The sequence below is a fragment of the Prionailurus bengalensis genome, chromosome B2 (assembly GCF_016509475.1).
Source record: "Prionailurus bengalensis isolate Pbe53 chromosome B2, Fcat_Pben_1.1_paternal_pri, whole genome shotgun sequence".
In the NCBI taxonomy this organism is placed as follows: Eukaryota; Metazoa; Chordata; class Mammalia; order Carnivora; family Felidae; genus Prionailurus; species Prionailurus bengalensis.
Window position 1 is genome coordinate 146493946 of NC_057349.1, and position 19643 is coordinate 146513588.

The window sequence follows — 19643 nt, forward strand, 5'->3', positions numbered from 1 at the left end:
AGCTAATTTGTTCTGAAAATATGGAAAAGGGGTCCATTAGGATTATTTTGGTTACAAAATGCAAAAAAAAAATTCAAATTGTCAGTCAGGTTTGCTTAATAATTTACATAACTGAATAACGCAGAGATGAGTCTCAATCCCAGCAAGGTTTAATCTGGTGGCTCACCATTGTCACCCTCTGCTTTGTTTCATGCAAGGTCATTTAAAGCTGGCTCCCTTTTAGCCTCCAAATGTGCCCAGTAGATCCTGGGACTACATGCTTACTTACTTACACCTGTAAAAAGACAAAGTGTCATTGTCTCTGAATCTCCAGAAAAAGTAAAAGTTAAAGATTCGCTGTGAATATCCCATCGAGGGGCACATGCTCAGCTCAGCCTTGAGCTGTGGTCAAGGGGGATGGGATATCCTGGATTAACCTAGGTCATGCAAGCTGCCCATAGTACAGGTTAGAGGAAAGGAGAATGGTCAGTTTCCCCAAAGAACATGAATTCCACGTCAGATACATTTACTGAGCACCAAATATCTCTCAGGCCCCTAGCAGTTCTGTTATGCAGTTATGCAGAACCATGGGGCTAACTGCCGTTGGGCTGTGAATAGAAGAAGTGTGTGCTCCCTCCAAACTAAGCTTTTTGGAGACAATGCACGGCCCTCTATCTCTCTTCGTGCCCAGTGTTAACCTGAATTGGATGTCTACTGGGCATATGAGATTCTCCTTTTCTCTGCAAAGCCAGTGAGACTTTGGGGTTAATCTGTTCCTGCAGCAAACCTAACTTACACTGACCAATTCAGATTCCCAAATGAGAACCCATAGCTATTGAGGGAAACGGAATCTGGAATCTTATAGCTTAAAACATCCATTTTCTGAGGAAGTCACCTCCATCTTGTGAACTTTCAGTAGCTGTTGTTAAAGACCACCTTCCTCTGTGCTTTTCGAGAATTAGCATGGCCACTGGAAAGGCCATGAACGTGGCCTTTGCTTCTGCTGCTCTTTGTAGTCCAACTCGTTGAGTATATGAGATGAATCTGCATCTCCAAAATAAGGAATTTAATACATACCTCAGAGAGTTGTGATCACTATGTGAGGTTGTGTGGAAAGCAGGCTTCTAACAAGTGGTAAGTGTTGTGTTGAATACGAGCAATCATGGTGGGATTATAATACCCAACTCTCGGATGGTCACTGTTCTTTCCTCCTTCCTCTCTACCCATTTCTCTCACACTTAACCCGTCAGTTACCATCTTTAATTCCCCATTTAAGAAGTCATAATATAAAGCTGATGTCACTCTACAAAATTTCCTGTACAGAAATAACGTGTTCATAGATGCAGGGTGATAGCTCTCTGAGGCAGGGGTTAGACAACCCCAGAAATATTTGAACAGTTAGCTGGTCACTCACCAGAGGAAAGATTCTTTCTGAACCTGTAATGGGGAGTGGAAATTAGGCCCAGCCCTGTTTGAGTAGGGAAGATGAATGAGAGAGATGGAAAACAAAAATGAGAGAGGTAGCAGAGGTGATGGAAATGGAGCGTATAGCTGTCCATGCCAAAAAAACAAAAAACAAACAAACAAACAAAAAACCCACAGTCGAATAAAAGGGATAAAGAGCTAAAAATAGAAATAGTACATTTTCAAACTGAATTCATCATGTATTGGCTGTCCTCAATTTTCCATATCATGTGATGGTTAAGAGCAGAGTCTCTGAAGGCAGACCATTTGGTCAAAATCCTAACTCTACCACTTACCAGCTTTTAGACAAGTTAACCATGTTGGGGCTCAGTTTTTGAAATTGGCAGAAGAATGGTACCCAATGTATGGGTTATTTCAGTGATTAAATGAGTGAATACATTTCAAGCTCTTAGCAGAGCACCTAGTGTAAGTATAATAGTTACCATCACCATCATCATCACTACCATCATCATTGTCTGTCTTGATTAGGGCAAGAGTTTTTACTTGCCAAGGCTAAAACTTCATCTGCAAGTCTTCATCCTTCCATGCAGGGCTGAGTTCTAGTCGAAGTATAGTCCCACTACAGAGTGTTGCTTGCTGGCTCAGAAGATGCCAGAAAACTAAGCTCCCCCATGACCCTTAAGAACAAGCTGCTTGAGCTCAGGACCCAGCAGGTATCTAGTCTCACTGCCCAAAGTCCATGTTAAAGTCTGTGTTTGCTGTGCAGCTCTGAACCTCTCTCCTGAACAGGTTCCAAGTCTGGCTTCATTTCCACCAGGACTTGATGAGATGCTGGGAGGAAGTTGGGTCTAACCACTCTGAGCACAGGCCTTGAGCTCATGCAAAGCAGACTCCGGCTTGCGATTAACTAGCTGTACGGTTTTGGCAAATTAATTATTTCATTTCCTCCAGGGGATTATAAAACCTACTGCCCAGAAATGATGTAAGGATTAACAAATCATATAAGTAGAGTGTTTAGCACAGTGCCAAATCAAGATGATAGTAAGAACAAATTATTATTTTCACCTTCATGGTGGCCCTTCATGGTCATATCTCTGCAGACTTCCTAACTTTGGGTCATTGAAAAGTTAATAGATTTGAATTCTATAACTCTCATCCAAGTTATAATAAAAATGTTAAACGGAAAATGAATTAGATCAAGTATAGACCTTGGTGGTATTGCAGTGGGACCAAAATCATCAGGGCATATTGCTTGGATTCAATTGTTCACACAAGAAAAAAAAAAAGAAAGAAAGAAAAAAGAAAAAAAAAGCCTAATTCTTCAACCACGCCTGTCTGTACCTTGCCTACAAGGGTGGTCTTGCCAGGGGCACCCGTATGGCTCAGTTGGTCAGGCTTCCAACTCTTGATTTCGGCTCAGGTCATGATCCCTCAGGACTGGGCCCAGCATCAGTCTCTGTGCTGAGCATGGAGTCTGCTCGGGATTCTCTCTTTCCCTCTGCCTCTCTCCCTGCTCATACTCTCTCTCTCTTTTTAAAACAAAACAACAACAAAAATCAAAAAGGGAAAAACAAGGGAGGTCTTGCCAGATGTCTCGCTGATACAGTCCTGTTACGATCTCTGTCGTAAGAGTACATGAAATAAGCTTGGCCTGATATTATAGAGAACTCCCCCTGGCTCATAGTGATCACTGCTAGTTTCTTGGGAGCTCTCAAATAATCTGCTTGAATAATCGACCCCAGAACTGTACCAGATATTGATGCCAAGCTCAGCAGGGGGTAGCTCTGCAAATTCCTGCTTTGGGGTGGAGAGGGCAGCTCCTCCTTAGAAATGGGTATGTTTATCTGCCTTCTGTTTGGTGCTACGGCTCTCAGAGTGCCAGTGTTGTGGAAAGCCTATGTATGTTTTGTCCTTCCTCATAGTCTGCTGCTTCCACTGCCTTAAAGCTGGGTAAATTTAGAAACCCTCCCTCCACCAGAGGAGGGGAATGTAACAGTAATTCTCAGAGGTAGTGCCTGCTTGTCATAGCAGATTGTGGCTTGGTCTTATTCGGAGAATGGAGTCAGCGTTGGCCAACACCTTCCCTTGGTCATAATTCCATCTGTCACCTGCTCCTTCAGGCTGAACTGAGCCAGCAGGGGAGCAAGGTTCAAAAAGCCAAACGATGCACTGCTTTCTGACAAAGCAGGGTATTGGGAAGTTTAGTCTTTGCCGCCATTGGAGGTGTTCAGTATGTGTGAAAGCAGGCACAGAGCCAACCTTGGCCACAGCAAGAAGGTGCAGTGCACAGGATTACGTCATTACTCAGCTTCTTTTATGTCTACAGAATTGTGAGTGTAAGGTTGATCATGCTAGTGACTCTACTGTTAAGTCCATTTAAGTAATGAATACTTTCATTTATTTTTAAAACAATTATTTTCTATCTTTAAGTATTTAAGGGAAAGAAAAGCCAAACACTCTCACCAAATACTAAATTGTGTGCTGTGGTCCTAAAGTCATAATATATTCTTACCAATTGAAAAGTGAAAAAATTAATCACTTGTAATGACAAAACTTTGATAGAAAATAAAGATAATTCCTTTCTGTATGGGATAGAGAAAAATTGATGCTTTTTATGTACAGAATGCTTACTGGAAAAGAATGAATTAAAGACAAAATTGTAACCCTTATGTAGGCTTCCTGGATGTTCATAATAGCTGACCTAAGTCTCTGATGCTTAATTATCCAGGAATATGAGAAATCCGGCCATATAATATTTATTTAGCAATTGAGTTCTGTTACTTTTAATTAGTTGATTTTTTTTTATTTTAGAGAGAGAGCTGGAGCTGGGGAGAGGGGCAGAGGGAGAGAGAGAAAGAGAGAGAGAGAGAGAGAGAGAGAGAGAGCACCTTAAGCAGGCTCCATGCTGAGCATGGAACCCATTGCAGGGCTCTATCCCAGGACTCCAGGATCATGACCTGAACTGAAATCAAGAGTAGAACATTCAACTGACTGAGTCACCCAGGTACCCCTTTCTTCCTTTTTTTTTATTTGTGAGAGAGAGAGAGAGAGAGAGAGAGAGAGAGAGAGGGAGAGAGAGGGAGCACACGTGCAAATGAGCAGGGGAGAGGGACAGAGGAAGAAAGAGAAAATTGAGTTCTGTTTTGGAAGGGGAAAAATTTCTACAATTTTGAAACCTACACTTAGTTTGAAAACACATTGTGAATTCGTTATACTCTGTAAATTAATGAATTAGATGATCAGCGCCCCTTGACCGGAAAAATTTATATCCATTTAAATCTAATTCAAGTAATATATTAGGCCAAACAAGCTTAAATATTTATAAAATATTTTAACTTCAAAAAATTACTTCAGATACATGAAGACATCTGTAATAGGCAAATTCCTAGAGACAGAAAGTAGATGAGAGGTCACCAGGGGCTGGAGAGGAGAAGATCGGAGAGTTTCTGCAGAATGGGTATAGAGTTTGGAAATAGAAACTTGAAAACGTTTTGGGAACAGATAGTGATGATAATTGCACAACATTGTGAATGTTATTAATGCCACAGAACTGTATACTTAAAAATGGTCAAATGACCCTTTATATTGTACACATTTTATATAATAAAAATAATCATTTAAGATATCAAAATAAATGAGAATGATCCAAAAACTAAAATGTCCGCCCTCAGCATTATAATACTGTACTTTCTTTCAGAAATCCCGGCCTCTGTCATATGACCAAAAATAAATATCAGAAAGCTAAGATCAATTTAGCAATGTTTGTGGTAATATAATTACTTACAGACACCAACTGAATTCACTCAAAAACAATAGAACCAATAAGAGAATTCAGTAAGTTAGCCAGTAAATAAATATATGAAAATAATATGTTTTATGTATGTGTTCTCAATAATTTTCAGAATGCATTTTGGGATAATATGCTCTTAGACAAATGGTAACAAAGTATAAAATTGCTTTGAGTAAACCTAACAAATTATGCGGAATCTAAATGAAAAATATCATAAAGCTTTTCTGAGGAGCTTAAATACAACAAGGAAAACTGAAGAGAAACATGTTTTTAATGGAAAGATTCAGTAGTAAAGATGATAATTTCCCCCAAAATTAGTCTCTAAATTTATTGAATAAAAATTTCAATAAATTTTTATTGAAATTATCAGTCTCAAGCATGTTTTTTAACCTGACCAAATTATGTTAAAGTTTGCCTCAAGATATAAATGGTTAAGAGTAATCAAGAAAATACTGGGAAAGAATAAGGAGAGAGTTCCATATTCCACTATATTAAAATATACAAAGTTATGACCATGAAGAATAATATTTTTAGGTAAATATGCAAAGTATACTGACATTTTTAAGCAGTATTAAAAATTATGTTTTTTAATGGAATAAAACCCTATGTCTGTATACACCTATGGAAAATATCATCTCTACTGCAGTGGAGTATATAATTCTGTTCTACACAATGAGAACATAGTAAAAATATGCTTTATAAGCTACTTTTTTATTCACCTGTATCTTATAAACACTTTCCTATTTTTAAAAAATATTTTTCTATTAGATGACTTGAGTAACTATAATTTTCCATTATGTAGGTACACCTGACTTTATTTAATCCATTGTTTTTGAAACAATTGGATTGTTTCTAGTTATAAATAATACTATCCTTCACATCCTTCCCTATCACTCTTTCTGCACTGTTGCATACTTTAGACCAAATGCCCAGAAGTGAAATTGCTGGGTTAATTATAAGCACACAGTAGTCCCCATCCTGCCCCCCCACCCCACACACGCACTTGTATTCATGGTTTCGCTTTCCATGGTTTCAGTTTCCTGTGGTCAGCTGCGGTCTAGAGACAGATGATCCTCCTCTGGCATATGTCAGAAGTCGGTAGTTGCCTAATGCTGTGTCACAAAGCCTACGTCATTCACCTCACTCGATCTCATCATGTAGGCATTTTCTCATCTCACATCATCACAAGAAGAGTGAGTATAGTACAATAAGATATTTAGAGAGGGACAGAGACCACATTCACATAACTTTTACTATGGTATATTGTTATAATTGTTCTATTAGTTATAATTTTTAATTTCTTACTGTACCAAATTTATAAATTAAACTTTATGATAAGAATGCACATATAGAAAAAAACATGGCATATGTGAGCTTTGGTACTATCTGCTGTTTCAAGCATTTACTGGCGGGGTGGGTCTCAGAACATATCCCCCACAGATAGGGGGGAACTACTATATTGCTATAGAAAGGTTGTGATGGCTTGTAATGTGGTATCTATGAGAGTGCCTCTTTTCCCAAACCTGTGTCCACACTGAGTATTAACTCTTCAAAACCTTTCTGTTACATGATACTCAAAATTATTAAGTAGTGTTTATCTTGATTACTAACAAAGTTGAACATTCTGGAATATTGTTTATTTGTTTTATTATTTTGTGTATTATCTATGCATATTCTTTGCCAATTTTTAATTAGCAAATTCTTTTATTGGTTTGTGATAGCTATTTGTATATCAAGGATATTAACATTTATAGCATATGTCAAAAATATTTTTTTAGATTTTATTGTTGGCTTTTGCATTTTGTTTGGTGTTTCCAGTTTTAAAAGAAGAAGTAGAAATATTTCCATTTTTCCTGATTTCCCAGTAGTGAATCATATCTAATAGTAGAAAATGTTCAGACTTTGCACAGATTATGGCAATAATAGATTTTATGCTTGAGAAAAATCATACATGTAACTTATAACCATCTAAGATGAATAAGTTTTACCACTTTGACTTTAAATTATTTTTTTCCTTATTCTTCAGCAATTTCTATATATCTGGGAGCTCTGTCTTGTTGATTATTCTTGAAGGCAGTAAGCAGTACAATAGAAATCCAATTCTCTGAATAGAAAGGTTCCACTGGCTGACCTATAATGTCAGTAGATGTCTCATGTCAGACCCTTTTCAAAATCTTAAATCTTGAGTTCAAAGTTCTCACTTATGTCTTGACAATAGCTTTCAGGCCCATCAACACAAGAATAAACACATTCCTTCTCTTTCAAGCTACAGAATCATATTCTTTATATCTGTTAACATACTTTTTCAAAGAAAAAGAACTTTGTTTAAAAAAAAAGCCGTCTTTTTTATTTAATTCCATTGGGATAGTAAGAACAAAAAGACTTCCAACTTAATGGTATATCTTCATTCCTCAAGAATGAGAAAGAAAAATAGAGGAACTGAAGTGGAAAGGGGAAGCATAAAAAGATCCCTCCTGGATGAAGTGAAGGGGCTTTTATAGTGCATACACTGCCTTTATTTCACAGTGACTACAGAGGTTTTAGAACTATTCCCTGGTCATCCAGTTCCATTTTAGATGCCATTAAGAGTAATGGTTCACACATATTACTTGTCAGTCATTGTCCATCCAATAACATGTATCACAACCATGTTAATTCAATCAAGGTTGCAGTAAAATGAAATAATTATTTCCTGATAGCTAGTATTACTATCCATGGTGAAGGACACTATTAGTTTATTTCCAAGTGATCAGTTATCTATACATACAGGCATAAACCTAATCAACAGCAGTTTGATGTTATTGTCACTCATATATATATATGTATATATATATGTATATATATATATATATATATATATATATAAACTTTACTCTTTAGTCAATATATTCTATATGGCAAACTCTAACATTGATAGTAAATGAGCATATCCCCGGCTCTGTTATTGCAAGCTTTGACATACATATTCTAAAAGAAGACCACTGTGATAAGCCAATATTCAGTAACCACTATGGCTACAAAAATCTTTTCTGCAGTCACCAGATGGGCTGGTGTCCATAGGGTGTACAGCATGGGCTATACCCATGCACAGATAGCTCTCTCTTCTAACATCTTTAATAGATTCTCTTACTTGTGACTTCATAGTGTCAACAGAAAGGCTTTCTTGGTGAAGAACAAAATATCCAAAATGGAATGAGAGTTGTATGCACTCATTTATACATTTATTTTGTATTTGAAAAACACAACACACCCATGTGGTTCTGTTTTGACGCCTAATCCTTCTTCACTAAACAGTTTATAAAACATTTATTCGGATGTGGCTATGAGTTCGTCTTAAGAAGTGGGGTGGGAAGTACGGATGAGTAGAGAGAAAAGGCAGAAACCCAGGATCTTAAACATCTGATTCCATTTGGTTGATATGGCAAGATGGGACCTAGTGAATCTTTTAGCTTGAGAAAAAGTGCTACATTTATATATATCTACACACACCTACATGCTTCTTCCTACCACTTCTAAATGACCTTAAGGAAAATATGTACACAATGATGAAACTATTTAGAAGACAGTTTCTAAAATATCTGGAGTTTTTTCCCACATTGCTAAGTAGAACTTTATCCCTATGAGCTAGAGTCTATCTTGTACAAGGAGGACTCCTTTATCTAAGAGGAGAGGAGACATTTTCTAGCACGCTCTTTCCCCTTCTGGAATAAATACTCTTCACCTAAATAACATCCACTCAACCCTAGAGTCTCGCAGTCTTCTTTCTCTCAACTGGGCTGGAGGCCCACTTTGAGTCACTCTTTAAATACCCAACTTTTTATGAATATTCATCAAACTTGTAGTATTCACTATCTTCTTCCATACTATATTATAAGATGCAAGTGAATGAGTGCCATATCTGTCTTACTCACTTCTCTATCTCCAGTTCCTAAATCAGTGACTGGCACATCCACATTCTCAATAAGTATTTGATGAATGAGGATTAAGTAAACTAATATATGTAAAGTGCTTTGCTTAACTCCTGGAATATGTAAATATTTGGTATATATTAGGTACTATTATATGAGCTATGACACAGCACTATGAAGTTCTGAACCTACACATGTTTAGCTTCATTGGCAGACTTTTTGAAAGAATGTTCAACATTTCTGCAGGTTCCTAGTTCTCTTTTGTTAAACTGAACTGGGTCAGTAGGCAGGGTTCAGTACCCATTTACCTAAAAAACAAGTTTTAGATTGCATAAAACCAGAAAAAGAACCCCCCACTACTGACTGTGAGATACTGTACCTTCCCTTCTCCTTTTCTATCTTCCCATAGTACTCTGACACTTTGCCTTTGAATATCTTATTACTACAACTTTTAGGCTAAATTATATCCTTCTATTTCTAGTTGTTTTCAGAATATGGAATGGCCTGCAGTGTGTCTAAATGCTGTGGTAATGAGCCATCATACGATCAAATCCCATAGTTATATTTAGATTCGTTCCCTGAGTTAAAGCTGAGCATTCTCCATTCATCACATTGTGTTTACAGACAGTCCTTAACTAAAAATTGTTTGATTTAGGACTTTTTGACTTTAAGATGGCATGAAAGCCATCGGCTTTCAGTATAAACAGAATTTTGAATTTTGATCTTTTCCTGAGCTACTGGTAGAATATTCTCTTATGATTCTGGGCAGTGGCAATGAGCCGCAGCTCTCCATCAGCCATGTGAGGATAACAACCAGTACACTCGCAGTTCTGTACCCACACAACCATTCTGTTTTTCACTTTCAGTAAGGTATATATTACATGAGATATTCAATCTAACACTTCATTATAAAATAGACTTCGTGTTAGATGATTTTGCCCAAGTGCGGGCTAATATAAGTATTCTGAGCATGATTAACCTAGCCTACTAAGCTATGATGTTCAGTAGGGTACGTGTATTAAATGCATTTTTGACTTGCAACATTTTCAACTGGATTTATTGGCACATATCCCTATTATAACTTGAGAAATGTCTGTCCTTTTAAACCAAACCATAGTGTAGTCTGTACCATACCAGATGTTAGGAGCCATCCTATGGTGTTATTGCCCTAATACCCATTATATTGCTGGAGGCAATAAAGTTTCCACATCTGACTTTTTTAAACTTCCTAGTAATTCCAGAGGAAACGGCAATGATACCTTGTATTCTTGGATTTTTAATTGATAATTCAGTTTGGTTCAAACTTACTCCAGGTGTGATCCTTGTGCCTGGCTAGTTTGTACTTTATTTTGTAGGAAAAGGGGTAGGGAGAGATTCTGAACTCTTTGACCAGATAGTGAGATGACCAAATATGCTCTAGGAAGGTTAATCCAGCAGCAGTGTGAAAAGACAGGTTGGGACATTTGAGAAAGATGAAAAGAAGGGGTGTCTGGAAAGAGCCATGACAGTGCTCCAATAGAGGAGTTCCTAGGTCAAGAACCAGAGGATTAGAGGTGAGGATGGAGACCCAGGACCAGAGGAGAGGAGGTGAGGATGGGATGAGGACACAAATTCAAGAGCCATTGCAAAAACAGAACAAGATGGCTCTACAACATGAGGAGTGTGAGGGATGAGAAACAGACTTTGACCCTGGAGGCTAGGAATCTGGTTGTATCATTATCAGTATGGGGAACAGAACAAAAATATAAAGTATGGAGACCACTTGTCTTTGGAACAAACTTAATTTGAGGTGCTAGAAGATCCAGGCTTTTGGAAATGTGAGCTGGAGTTCAAGAATAATGTCAGGTCTGCATCACAGGTGTATTGACCGTGGCGTCATCCATTTTGGTAGCCTGGTTCCTTTGTCCCTCCATAAATGGCACAGAGTTTAATTGTGGCAAATCTTCTCCTACAAGATAGAACATGTGACACATAAGAGCCTTTGACTTTCTCTTGGAATAGTCTGGGAGCATCACAGTTTATCAGTCACCCCCTCTGACTTTCTAGAATAGATGCCTTACACAGGCTTTCTACTTAAATCTGGGAACTTTTAGTCATTTTAGAAAGTAGATAATAGGCTCCTATGACCAAGGAACGAAAGTGTAGGGTGTTGGCCAAGTTTATACAGCCAGTTATTAGTGTCCTGGCCCCTGGTCCTCGGCCTTCCCCACTAGAACAAATGGTACCTTCCAGACCCCGCGTGTGAGGGGATAACAGGTAACTTTCCCATCCTGTCTCTGCAGTACAGCTTTCAGAGTGTGCGTTCAGAATTGTTCTAAAAACCATCGTGTATTTGTTTGGTCTCTGATTTAGTGTTGGTTCTTTCGAAAGTTCTGAGCTTTAAAATTTTCGCTTTTCTTTCCTGCTTTCTTAAGAGTCTAAATATAGTCACTTGATGTTCACTTCTGTGAGGAACGTTGTCAGTGTTTGTTAACTGGCCGATAGTTTCTACTCACACGTACCACACCCAGTCCTTCCTTCCCAAATAAATGTTTGTTTCCTGGTAATGGTTTTAAGAATCGCACGGTTGTTAACTGGAAAGGGTTGTTGCATAGAAATGTGTCTGTCAACCTTCATGGGAGCCCTTTAACCCCAGCGACCCTAACTGATCTTTTTTCTTTCATGCCACCTGTCCATCACCAGCCTCTTCTGTGAAGGACGATGAGCGGCTTTCTTAGGCTTGGTGAAGAATCAGCACAAGCAGGAAGAACAAAAAACACACACACAAGATCTTGCTTATAACATGAAAGGCTACAGTGCATCATTCAAAATTCTAATAATAAAGTTTCACCCAGCTAACAGAGTACATTTCAACGACGTGGTCTATGAATCGACTCACCTTCACATTGTAGAAATTAATGCTTTTTATTTTCGGCTTGTTCCCTTTCCTACCGTATAGATGCCTTGAATCTTCGAAATCGACAGGTCATTTGCGTCACCCTCAAAGTCCTCCAACATCTGGCTGTGTCAGCTGAGATGGTGGGTGAAGCTTTGGTGCCCTATTACCGTCAAATCCTCCCCATCCTGAACATCTTTAAGAATATGAATGGTGAGTGATCCCAGGAGTCAAATGTCTTTTAAGCCCTAAAAAAAAAGGGAGTGGTTTGAAGTAGAGTTAATTAGCAACACATTTAGGATTTATTATTGCTTATAAACCAAGATCCATTTGGAGATCTAAATAGTGTAACTCCCACTCTTCCCCTGCTACTCCCTAGGGAAACAGTAAAATTAACAATTTCATTTATTACACCCCACACGTACAGCTTACTTACTCAGTACAGAAGCGCTGAAGCAGTTCTATAATCTTCCAATAATTAAATTGTAAAGTTTTTTTAATAGTCTTGTGACTACATTAGTAGGTTTTGAGTTTGTCCTTTCTCTTGGTAGTAATTCTACCTTTAGATACTCTGTTAAAATCGCAGTTTTTATTAATTGGCTTAAGATGAATTTTTAAAGCAATATCGTTAAAATATGATACGTGTGGCTTGGGAAGTTTTAATATATGTTCTCTCATTTCTAAAAAAAATAGAAAAATAGATAATCTAGTTGATGGTGAGTGCTGATTATAAATGCATGTGTACTGATACATTTATTTGTTTTAATAATTCTATAAGCTTGGGAAAGCACTGATGAGCTCACATGAATCTGCTCTACCCTAACAAAGGCACTAGCAAGTTGTGGTGATCGGTTGGCAGACAGTGGATGTATATTTGTTCATTGAGAGTGTGATTTTCCTTTTATGCCTCTTTGAAAGGATGTGACTCTAATTTTCTTTTATGTTGCTAACTTTGAATTCCCATACTTCTTATATGCATAGCATAAGTCAACATTTGAAGTTAATTCCTGACAGCTATGTAAATAAGTTAGCAATTTAGCGGAACACTGCATGAAAATTTTGTGACATGATCTGCTTATGTACATACAAGAAAAAAAATCAAGCAACAAAACTGAGTGTTCCTGCCACATACAACTCCTTTGTTTGGAAGCACTATTTTTTACATTGTTCATAAATTGCTACTAAAAGTCTCGTTACTTAGGCAAATCATGGAATTCTCAGAAAGTCTTAAGCTGTATTTCAATAGTAGGACCTACTTACATACTCAATATTAGACATATTTGGTTACAAGGACTTCACCTGGAGTTATGGAAGTGTAAGAATGGAGCAAGTTAATATCCATTCCACAACCTCTGAATGGCAGTAGACTTACCATGGACATTTAGACAAGTTGGTTACTCTTTCAGGAAACTAAAACCTAGGTGTTGTTAATTGAATCCCTTTTGACCTAACAAACTAATAGTTTCAGTAATAGCATTTCTACTTTATGGAAAATGCTTGTTTAAATATTTTTGATTCAGAATTCATAGTTTTACTGGAGAGTGGCATCGAATATCCATGAAGTTATAGAATGATTCCACGTGCAAACATTGTTCAATTATGGTTCATAAAAGAGGTGCTGAGTTCATCCATCGTATTTAGCCTCTAGTTAACTTGAGAGAGACATGGAGATGATAGAGATAAAGATGATAGAAATAGAGATGAGAGGGAGAGAGAGAGAGAGAGAGAGAGAGAGAGAGAGAGAGAGAGAGAGAGAGATTGAGAATTACTTAAATACTGGAAGAATCAAGGAACAGCCACCCCCAAAGTCTCGGTTGTAGGTAACACTTTTGAAGTGTGTGATTAGCAAGTGTTTTCTGGTAATCCTCATGGAAACCTGTGGGGAAAGTACTATTACTATGTCTGAGTTTTCATCATAAAAGTTGCCCCTCTGTAACTTCTCTCATATATAATCATCTGCTTCTGTACCTGACCATCATGGACGATGGTCACCAACACATCTGCCTTCCCTCACTTGAGTAGGAGCAGGAGGCACTACAACACTGTGTTAATGCCTTTGGGTCCCACAGCAGAATGTGCAACTCAAATCTAAGCATCATTATGTACCGTATAAAAGAAGAAAAAGGAGGCACCTGGGTGACTCAGTCGGTTAAGCATCCACTTCTTGGTTTCAGCTCAGGTCACGATCTCACAGTTCATGAGTTCAAACCCGCATCAGGCTCTGTGCTGACAGAGCTTGGGATTCTCTCCCTCACTGCCCCTCCCCTTGTAGCTCTCTCTCTCTCAAAATAAATAAATAAACTTCAAAAATGTAATAAAAAAAACAGAAGAAGAAAGACAATGAGAATCTCCCTCATCCTCCAGGAAACCTGTAAAGAAGAAGTTAAGCCACCACAAAGAGATAAATCTCTAGATTATTAAACAAAAGCAATTGGTTTCTACATCTTTCTCATACTCTTTATTTAATTCTTTAACTCACAGATGTTCACATCCTTAACAAAAGAAGTAATTAGCTTTAGGAATATATCCCTATTTAGATTTTATCAATGTGGGAATTTATAGTTTATACCATAGCCTTAATTGGTCCCAAACAAGGTTAATTATTTTGGAACATTCCTAAATGCATGCACCAGTGATTCCACATTCAACTATTTTTCTGCTTAATATCTCTCTGAAATTTGAGGGGGAAAAAATATTAGCTTTAGCCTCATTTTCTACTTATCTTAGAAACCTGTCAGTACAAAGCCAGAATGCAGTAAGCTGTATTTCCAGAGGGTCATATTACAAAATTGGAGCATTCTGGCTATAAAACTTAAAACCATTCTTCAAAGTGGCTATATTGCCAAAGATCCAGTTCTACCAGAAGGAGCATACGTAAGATTTCCAATTACAATAGTGTTTTTAGGATAGAAATAATTTAACTGTAATACATAGTTTAGTAAATCCTGTTTTATAATTATGGATATTCATATTCACAGAACCATATATACTTATTTTATTTCAGCAGATGTCTTTAGTAACAGTTGTATTTATAAAAAAATATATAGTAGCAATTTACAGCATGTAACATTAGAAAAAAAATTCATCCTTAATTTCAGTGTATTTGAAACAATTCCACACATAGAGTTCTGTTTCCACTTTTTCCTACTTTCACATAAGTCAATGTCTTGTTAAACTCAGATCAAAACAAACAGTCCCATCACAAAATATATATTTTTTTGAATGAGACCAGATACAAATGACAGAAAGAAGGAAAGATTGAAACAGAGAATAGTCCTTCAACTATAACGACCTCGTCCTCTGTCAGCATTCCCTCAAAGTGCAAGCTTTAGCTTAATTCTACTAACTCGTCCTTTTTCGTAATTTCTGGCCTATTTTAATGTCACATGGACTTTGTTGGAGACGAGCAGTGGGCTGAGTAGATAAGGGCTGGACAAACATTGAAGCAAGCACGGGCTGTCAGGCACCCCAGCTTGGAGTCTTTCCAGGGGACCACAGGGAAGCGACCGCAGGAAGGAGCAGACGGGGCTGGCAGCCCCAGTCGACACTTCTGTAGGTGCTAAAACTTACGGCAAGACCCACAAGACTATTCCTGCCCTAAGAGAAAGTGTGGCTTTGTGTATCTCTTTATGACTGTTATTTTTTACAGGGCTTAATGAGGCTAACTTTCAACAGTTATGAAAACAACAGAAGTCTAAAGATGCCAATTATAATGTGGAATAGAGTAGCATCTTAGAGTCAGAAGACACAAATCACGGAACTTCTTTGCGTTTAAATTTCTTTTAGATTCTCCTAAGTCATCTGTGTAAAAGATAATAGCACCTTTTTCGGTAGGGTTGATGTGACAATTCAAGATAATGTGTCCGTAGGCGCTTCACGTACAGCCTGGCCTTGACTGGGTATTAAATGAGATAGCCATGATTATCATACAACATTATATAGAGGTACAGTATTACACATATTATTATATGATATTCTATATAAACATTGCAGCACTATAAAATTACTGTATCGCACCATGAATAGACGGTTGAATGTTATGTGACCGTGGTTGTGGAACTCCTCCCCTTGGCCCTTCCACGAGCCTGGCTGTGAACACACACAGACTCGTGGTTCCCCAGCTGGGGCAATCCATTTGCCTCAAAGGATTCAGCTTTCCCCTGCCAAATGCCAGGTGGGTGACCAAGTGAGTTAAGGACCCTGGGATTCATTCAAGAATAACTGGTTTTCAAATCCATCTCTTCCTGACATAATCTTTAAGCTCGAATATGTGACTGATGTTTTGGAGAAAATCACATTTGGAAAAGACAAGCTTGAGTGCCACAAACAAGGGGCCCCTGCATCAGTATCCTCTTTGGAGGATCTGAAGTAGGGTCTAAGTTTGAGCTTGTTTTCCTTAATTCGAAACAATGGATTTTGGATATCTAAACCATGCTGTTTTTCCAGCCACTGCTTTGGGTGAAAGAGAAGGAAGAATTTCTATAATAGCAATTTCTTCCTCCCTGTGTTCTTTCGCAAATGTTATTAAAGGTTACAGAAAATTAAGACAATAGGAATGTTCGATTTATAGCTTCCAGAGATGAAACTACAAAATTAATGGTGCAGTGTATTGCATTTGAGAAGCATGAAACAATAAATGGCATTAAAACATTTATAGCTAAAATATGGGGCTCTGCCAGCAGATTACAGCTATCCAATCACTCTGCTTTCTGGAGGCAATCCTAATTTTGGTTCCTTTGTTTCCAACTGCACCAATAGTCCTGAAACAGTTCAGAGACTCCAGGCATCAGCAATTCAAATAGCACCATGAGTATATGTCATGGAACACGTGAAAGTAGATAGAGTAATGAAATGACATGTTTATGTGGATGTGGAAATCAAACATGGCCCCTCGCGTGTAGGTTTTTCCTAGGATAGTTATAGACTGTATGCCACTACAGACTAATTAAAGTCTATGAAAAGAGGGATTTAAAAATTGTAGTTCAAATTCAGACACATTAAAACCTATAGGTGATGAGAATGCAGTAAATTTGCAACATTTCAGAGTATTTGTACCAACTCTTTGACCCTGAAGTTTAAGTCATTTGAAAAAGCCAGAAATAGTTGATTTCTGCTGGTAGTCACTTAGAACAACTTCTGATGGAAACCTAGGTGTTCTCAATTAACCTGATTCAAATTCTCCCAGAGTTTCTGTGAGCCCAGTGGAACCTATTCTCAATGGTTCTTTAACATGTTGAAGGGTGCCTGGATGGTTCAGTTAGTTAAGCGTCCAACTGCAGCTCAGGTCATGATCTCAGTTTGTGAGTTCGAGCCCCGTGTTGGGCTCTGTGCTGACAGCTCAGAGCCTGGAGCCTGCTTCAGATTCTGCGTCTCCCTCTCTCTCTGCCCCTCCCCCGTTTGTGCTGTCTCTCTCCCTTTTCCTCAAACATAAACAAACGTTAAAAAGATTTTTTTTAATGTTGATAAACTTTTGGGGGCTGATTGTGTACTAAAAAAGTCTTTGTTTTTTGTTTCATAATTGACTTACATAAAGGTTATTTCACAGAGCTTTAAATTTAATTTTGGAATCAAGGTTTATTCCCTGTGGGATTCTGTCCAATTTTGAGTGTGATTTATATTTTAGAAATTTACTTCAAAGTTTCTTTGAAATCATTAGGTTTATTAGATTTGAAGCCAATTGAATGTCCTAAACTTATTAAGGAACAGATTAGAACTACTGTCCCGCCCCCCATTCCTGCAAGTTAGATTTAGAACAATCGTGTGCATATCTAATCTCTTCTGGGTTCTTCCTCTGCTCAGATTTTACTAGTTGCTCTAATGAGAATCCTAGGATCATAACAAAGCTGGAAGATGCATATAGGGTCCCTTTGGTCTGCACCTGTCTCCAATTTACTCAACTACCCTATTCCGCCACAAGTTCTACAAGGTCAAAATGTTCACATTGAGTTTCCTTTCTCCTGTGCAGACTGGGTATAGCACACTTAGAAGAATTAGGTGCTTAATAGGTATTTGTGTTGAATTGATATGCTAACCCAATCTGCATGACCAATACTCGCTTATTCAGTTCTGTCCTAAGTTAGTAGCTTCACTATTTCACGAAGTAACCCATTCTACTTCTGAAAGGAAAGGCACGTCCTACACTGAATTGAAGTCTATGTCTAATATTCTATCCAACTTACCTGTCTAATCTAAAGCACACTGAATGTCTAATCCCTTTCCCAAGTAGCAGGCCTTCAAAAAATATATATAAAACTTTCCTTACCCCTCAACTTTCATTTCTTCGAATTCAAGGTCCCTTTTTCTTCCAAGCATTCATTTTTATAAGCACAGCTTTCCAAATCTCCGGGGGTGGGGAGGGAGGACCCACATATCTGCAAACACCGATGGCTCTGTGGTTGTCTGAGAGCAGCCCTAGGGGACAAAGCACCCTAAGAAAAGTCAAGACTTCTCTGCCCTCACAGATGCACCTTGCATGTGCTCAGCCTGTCAGATGGCCTTACCATTTTGAAATCTACAAATGCTTACTGAATAAATTTTCTCTTCACTCATACTGCTTCGTTCAAGGTTTCTTGGTTTTGTTTTTTTTTTAACCCAATTCACTTGTAAGAAGCCCATTTTAGGGGCAGGCACATACTAGAAATTGCCCCTGTATCTGTTCTTCTTATAGACCTCCCTGGTTGCATCTGCCAACAGGCAAAAGTTATTCTCAGAGTTGTCTATCCGTATCTAGAAATACATGACCTGGCAGCCTGATGACCAAGAAAATCAGAATCCAGTTGTGAAGGCTGTGTATTAGTTTCTCAGGGCTGCCCAAACTGGGAGACTTAAAAAACAAATGAGTTGTCTCACAGTTCTGGAGGCCAGAACTCAAGGCCAGTAGGGCCACGCTCTCCAAGTGTCTAGGGAAGAATCCATTCCATGCTTCTCTTCTTGCTCCTACCTTGACTCATGGATGCACCACTCCAGTCACTTCCTCCACCTGCATGTGACCTTTTCCTCTGGGTGTCTGTCTCTGTGTCTCTTCCCTTCTGAAAAGCACAGAAGTCCTTGTAAAGGTTGGGTTAAGGGCCCACCGTACTCCAGTGTGACCTCATCTCAACTAATTACATCTCAATGACCCTATTTCCAAATAAGGCCACATTCGGAGGTTCCAGAAAGGATGTGAATTTGGGAGGACACTATTCGGCCCAGGACAGACTGTATACCTCTCTCCCAGGGTGCGTGGGGATACAAATCCCGTCCTTCTAAGCAAAGTTAGAGGTTTTGCAAGCCTTCCACTCCCTCGCAGTTGTCATAACTGACTGTAGACTCCCACTTTCCACGAGTGCTACTCCTTTTCCTTTCAGCAAAAAGGGTTTGTTTAGTTAAGAAAGGATCTAAGAAAGTGTGAGCACAGGAGGTGGCAAGGAACTGATCTCGTCTTCCTTCGGTAATGCTAAGCCAAGAGGGGAAGCAAATGCTTCCCAACTCGGGGTGCTACCATGGGAACCCCGGAATCACCCAAGGGGGCTGCTGCCACCAGCCTTCCGGAGGACCCAGGGACTCACCCAGGGCGGTGCACTGCACCACTCACACACGTTCTCGTCCCTGTCCAGCCTGTGGGGCAAGGGGTCGGGCCACTTTGTGACTGTGCACAAGGACAGGTAGAACAGTACATGGACACACA

General features: G+C 38.6%; 1 protein-coding gene across 1 annotated transcript in view; it reads left to right on the plus strand.

Moving 5' to 3' along the window:
• PACRG (parkin coregulated) overlaps window positions 1-19643 on the plus strand; it is a 510981-nt gene that overhangs the window by 292005 nt on the left and 199333 nt on the right. Inside the window, exon 4 of the mRNA XM_043592716.1 lies at window positions 12041-12190. Coding sequence (XP_043448651.1) covers window positions 12041-12190 — 150 coding nt within the window. The remainder of the gene's footprint in view (window positions 1-12040; window positions 12191-19643) is intronic.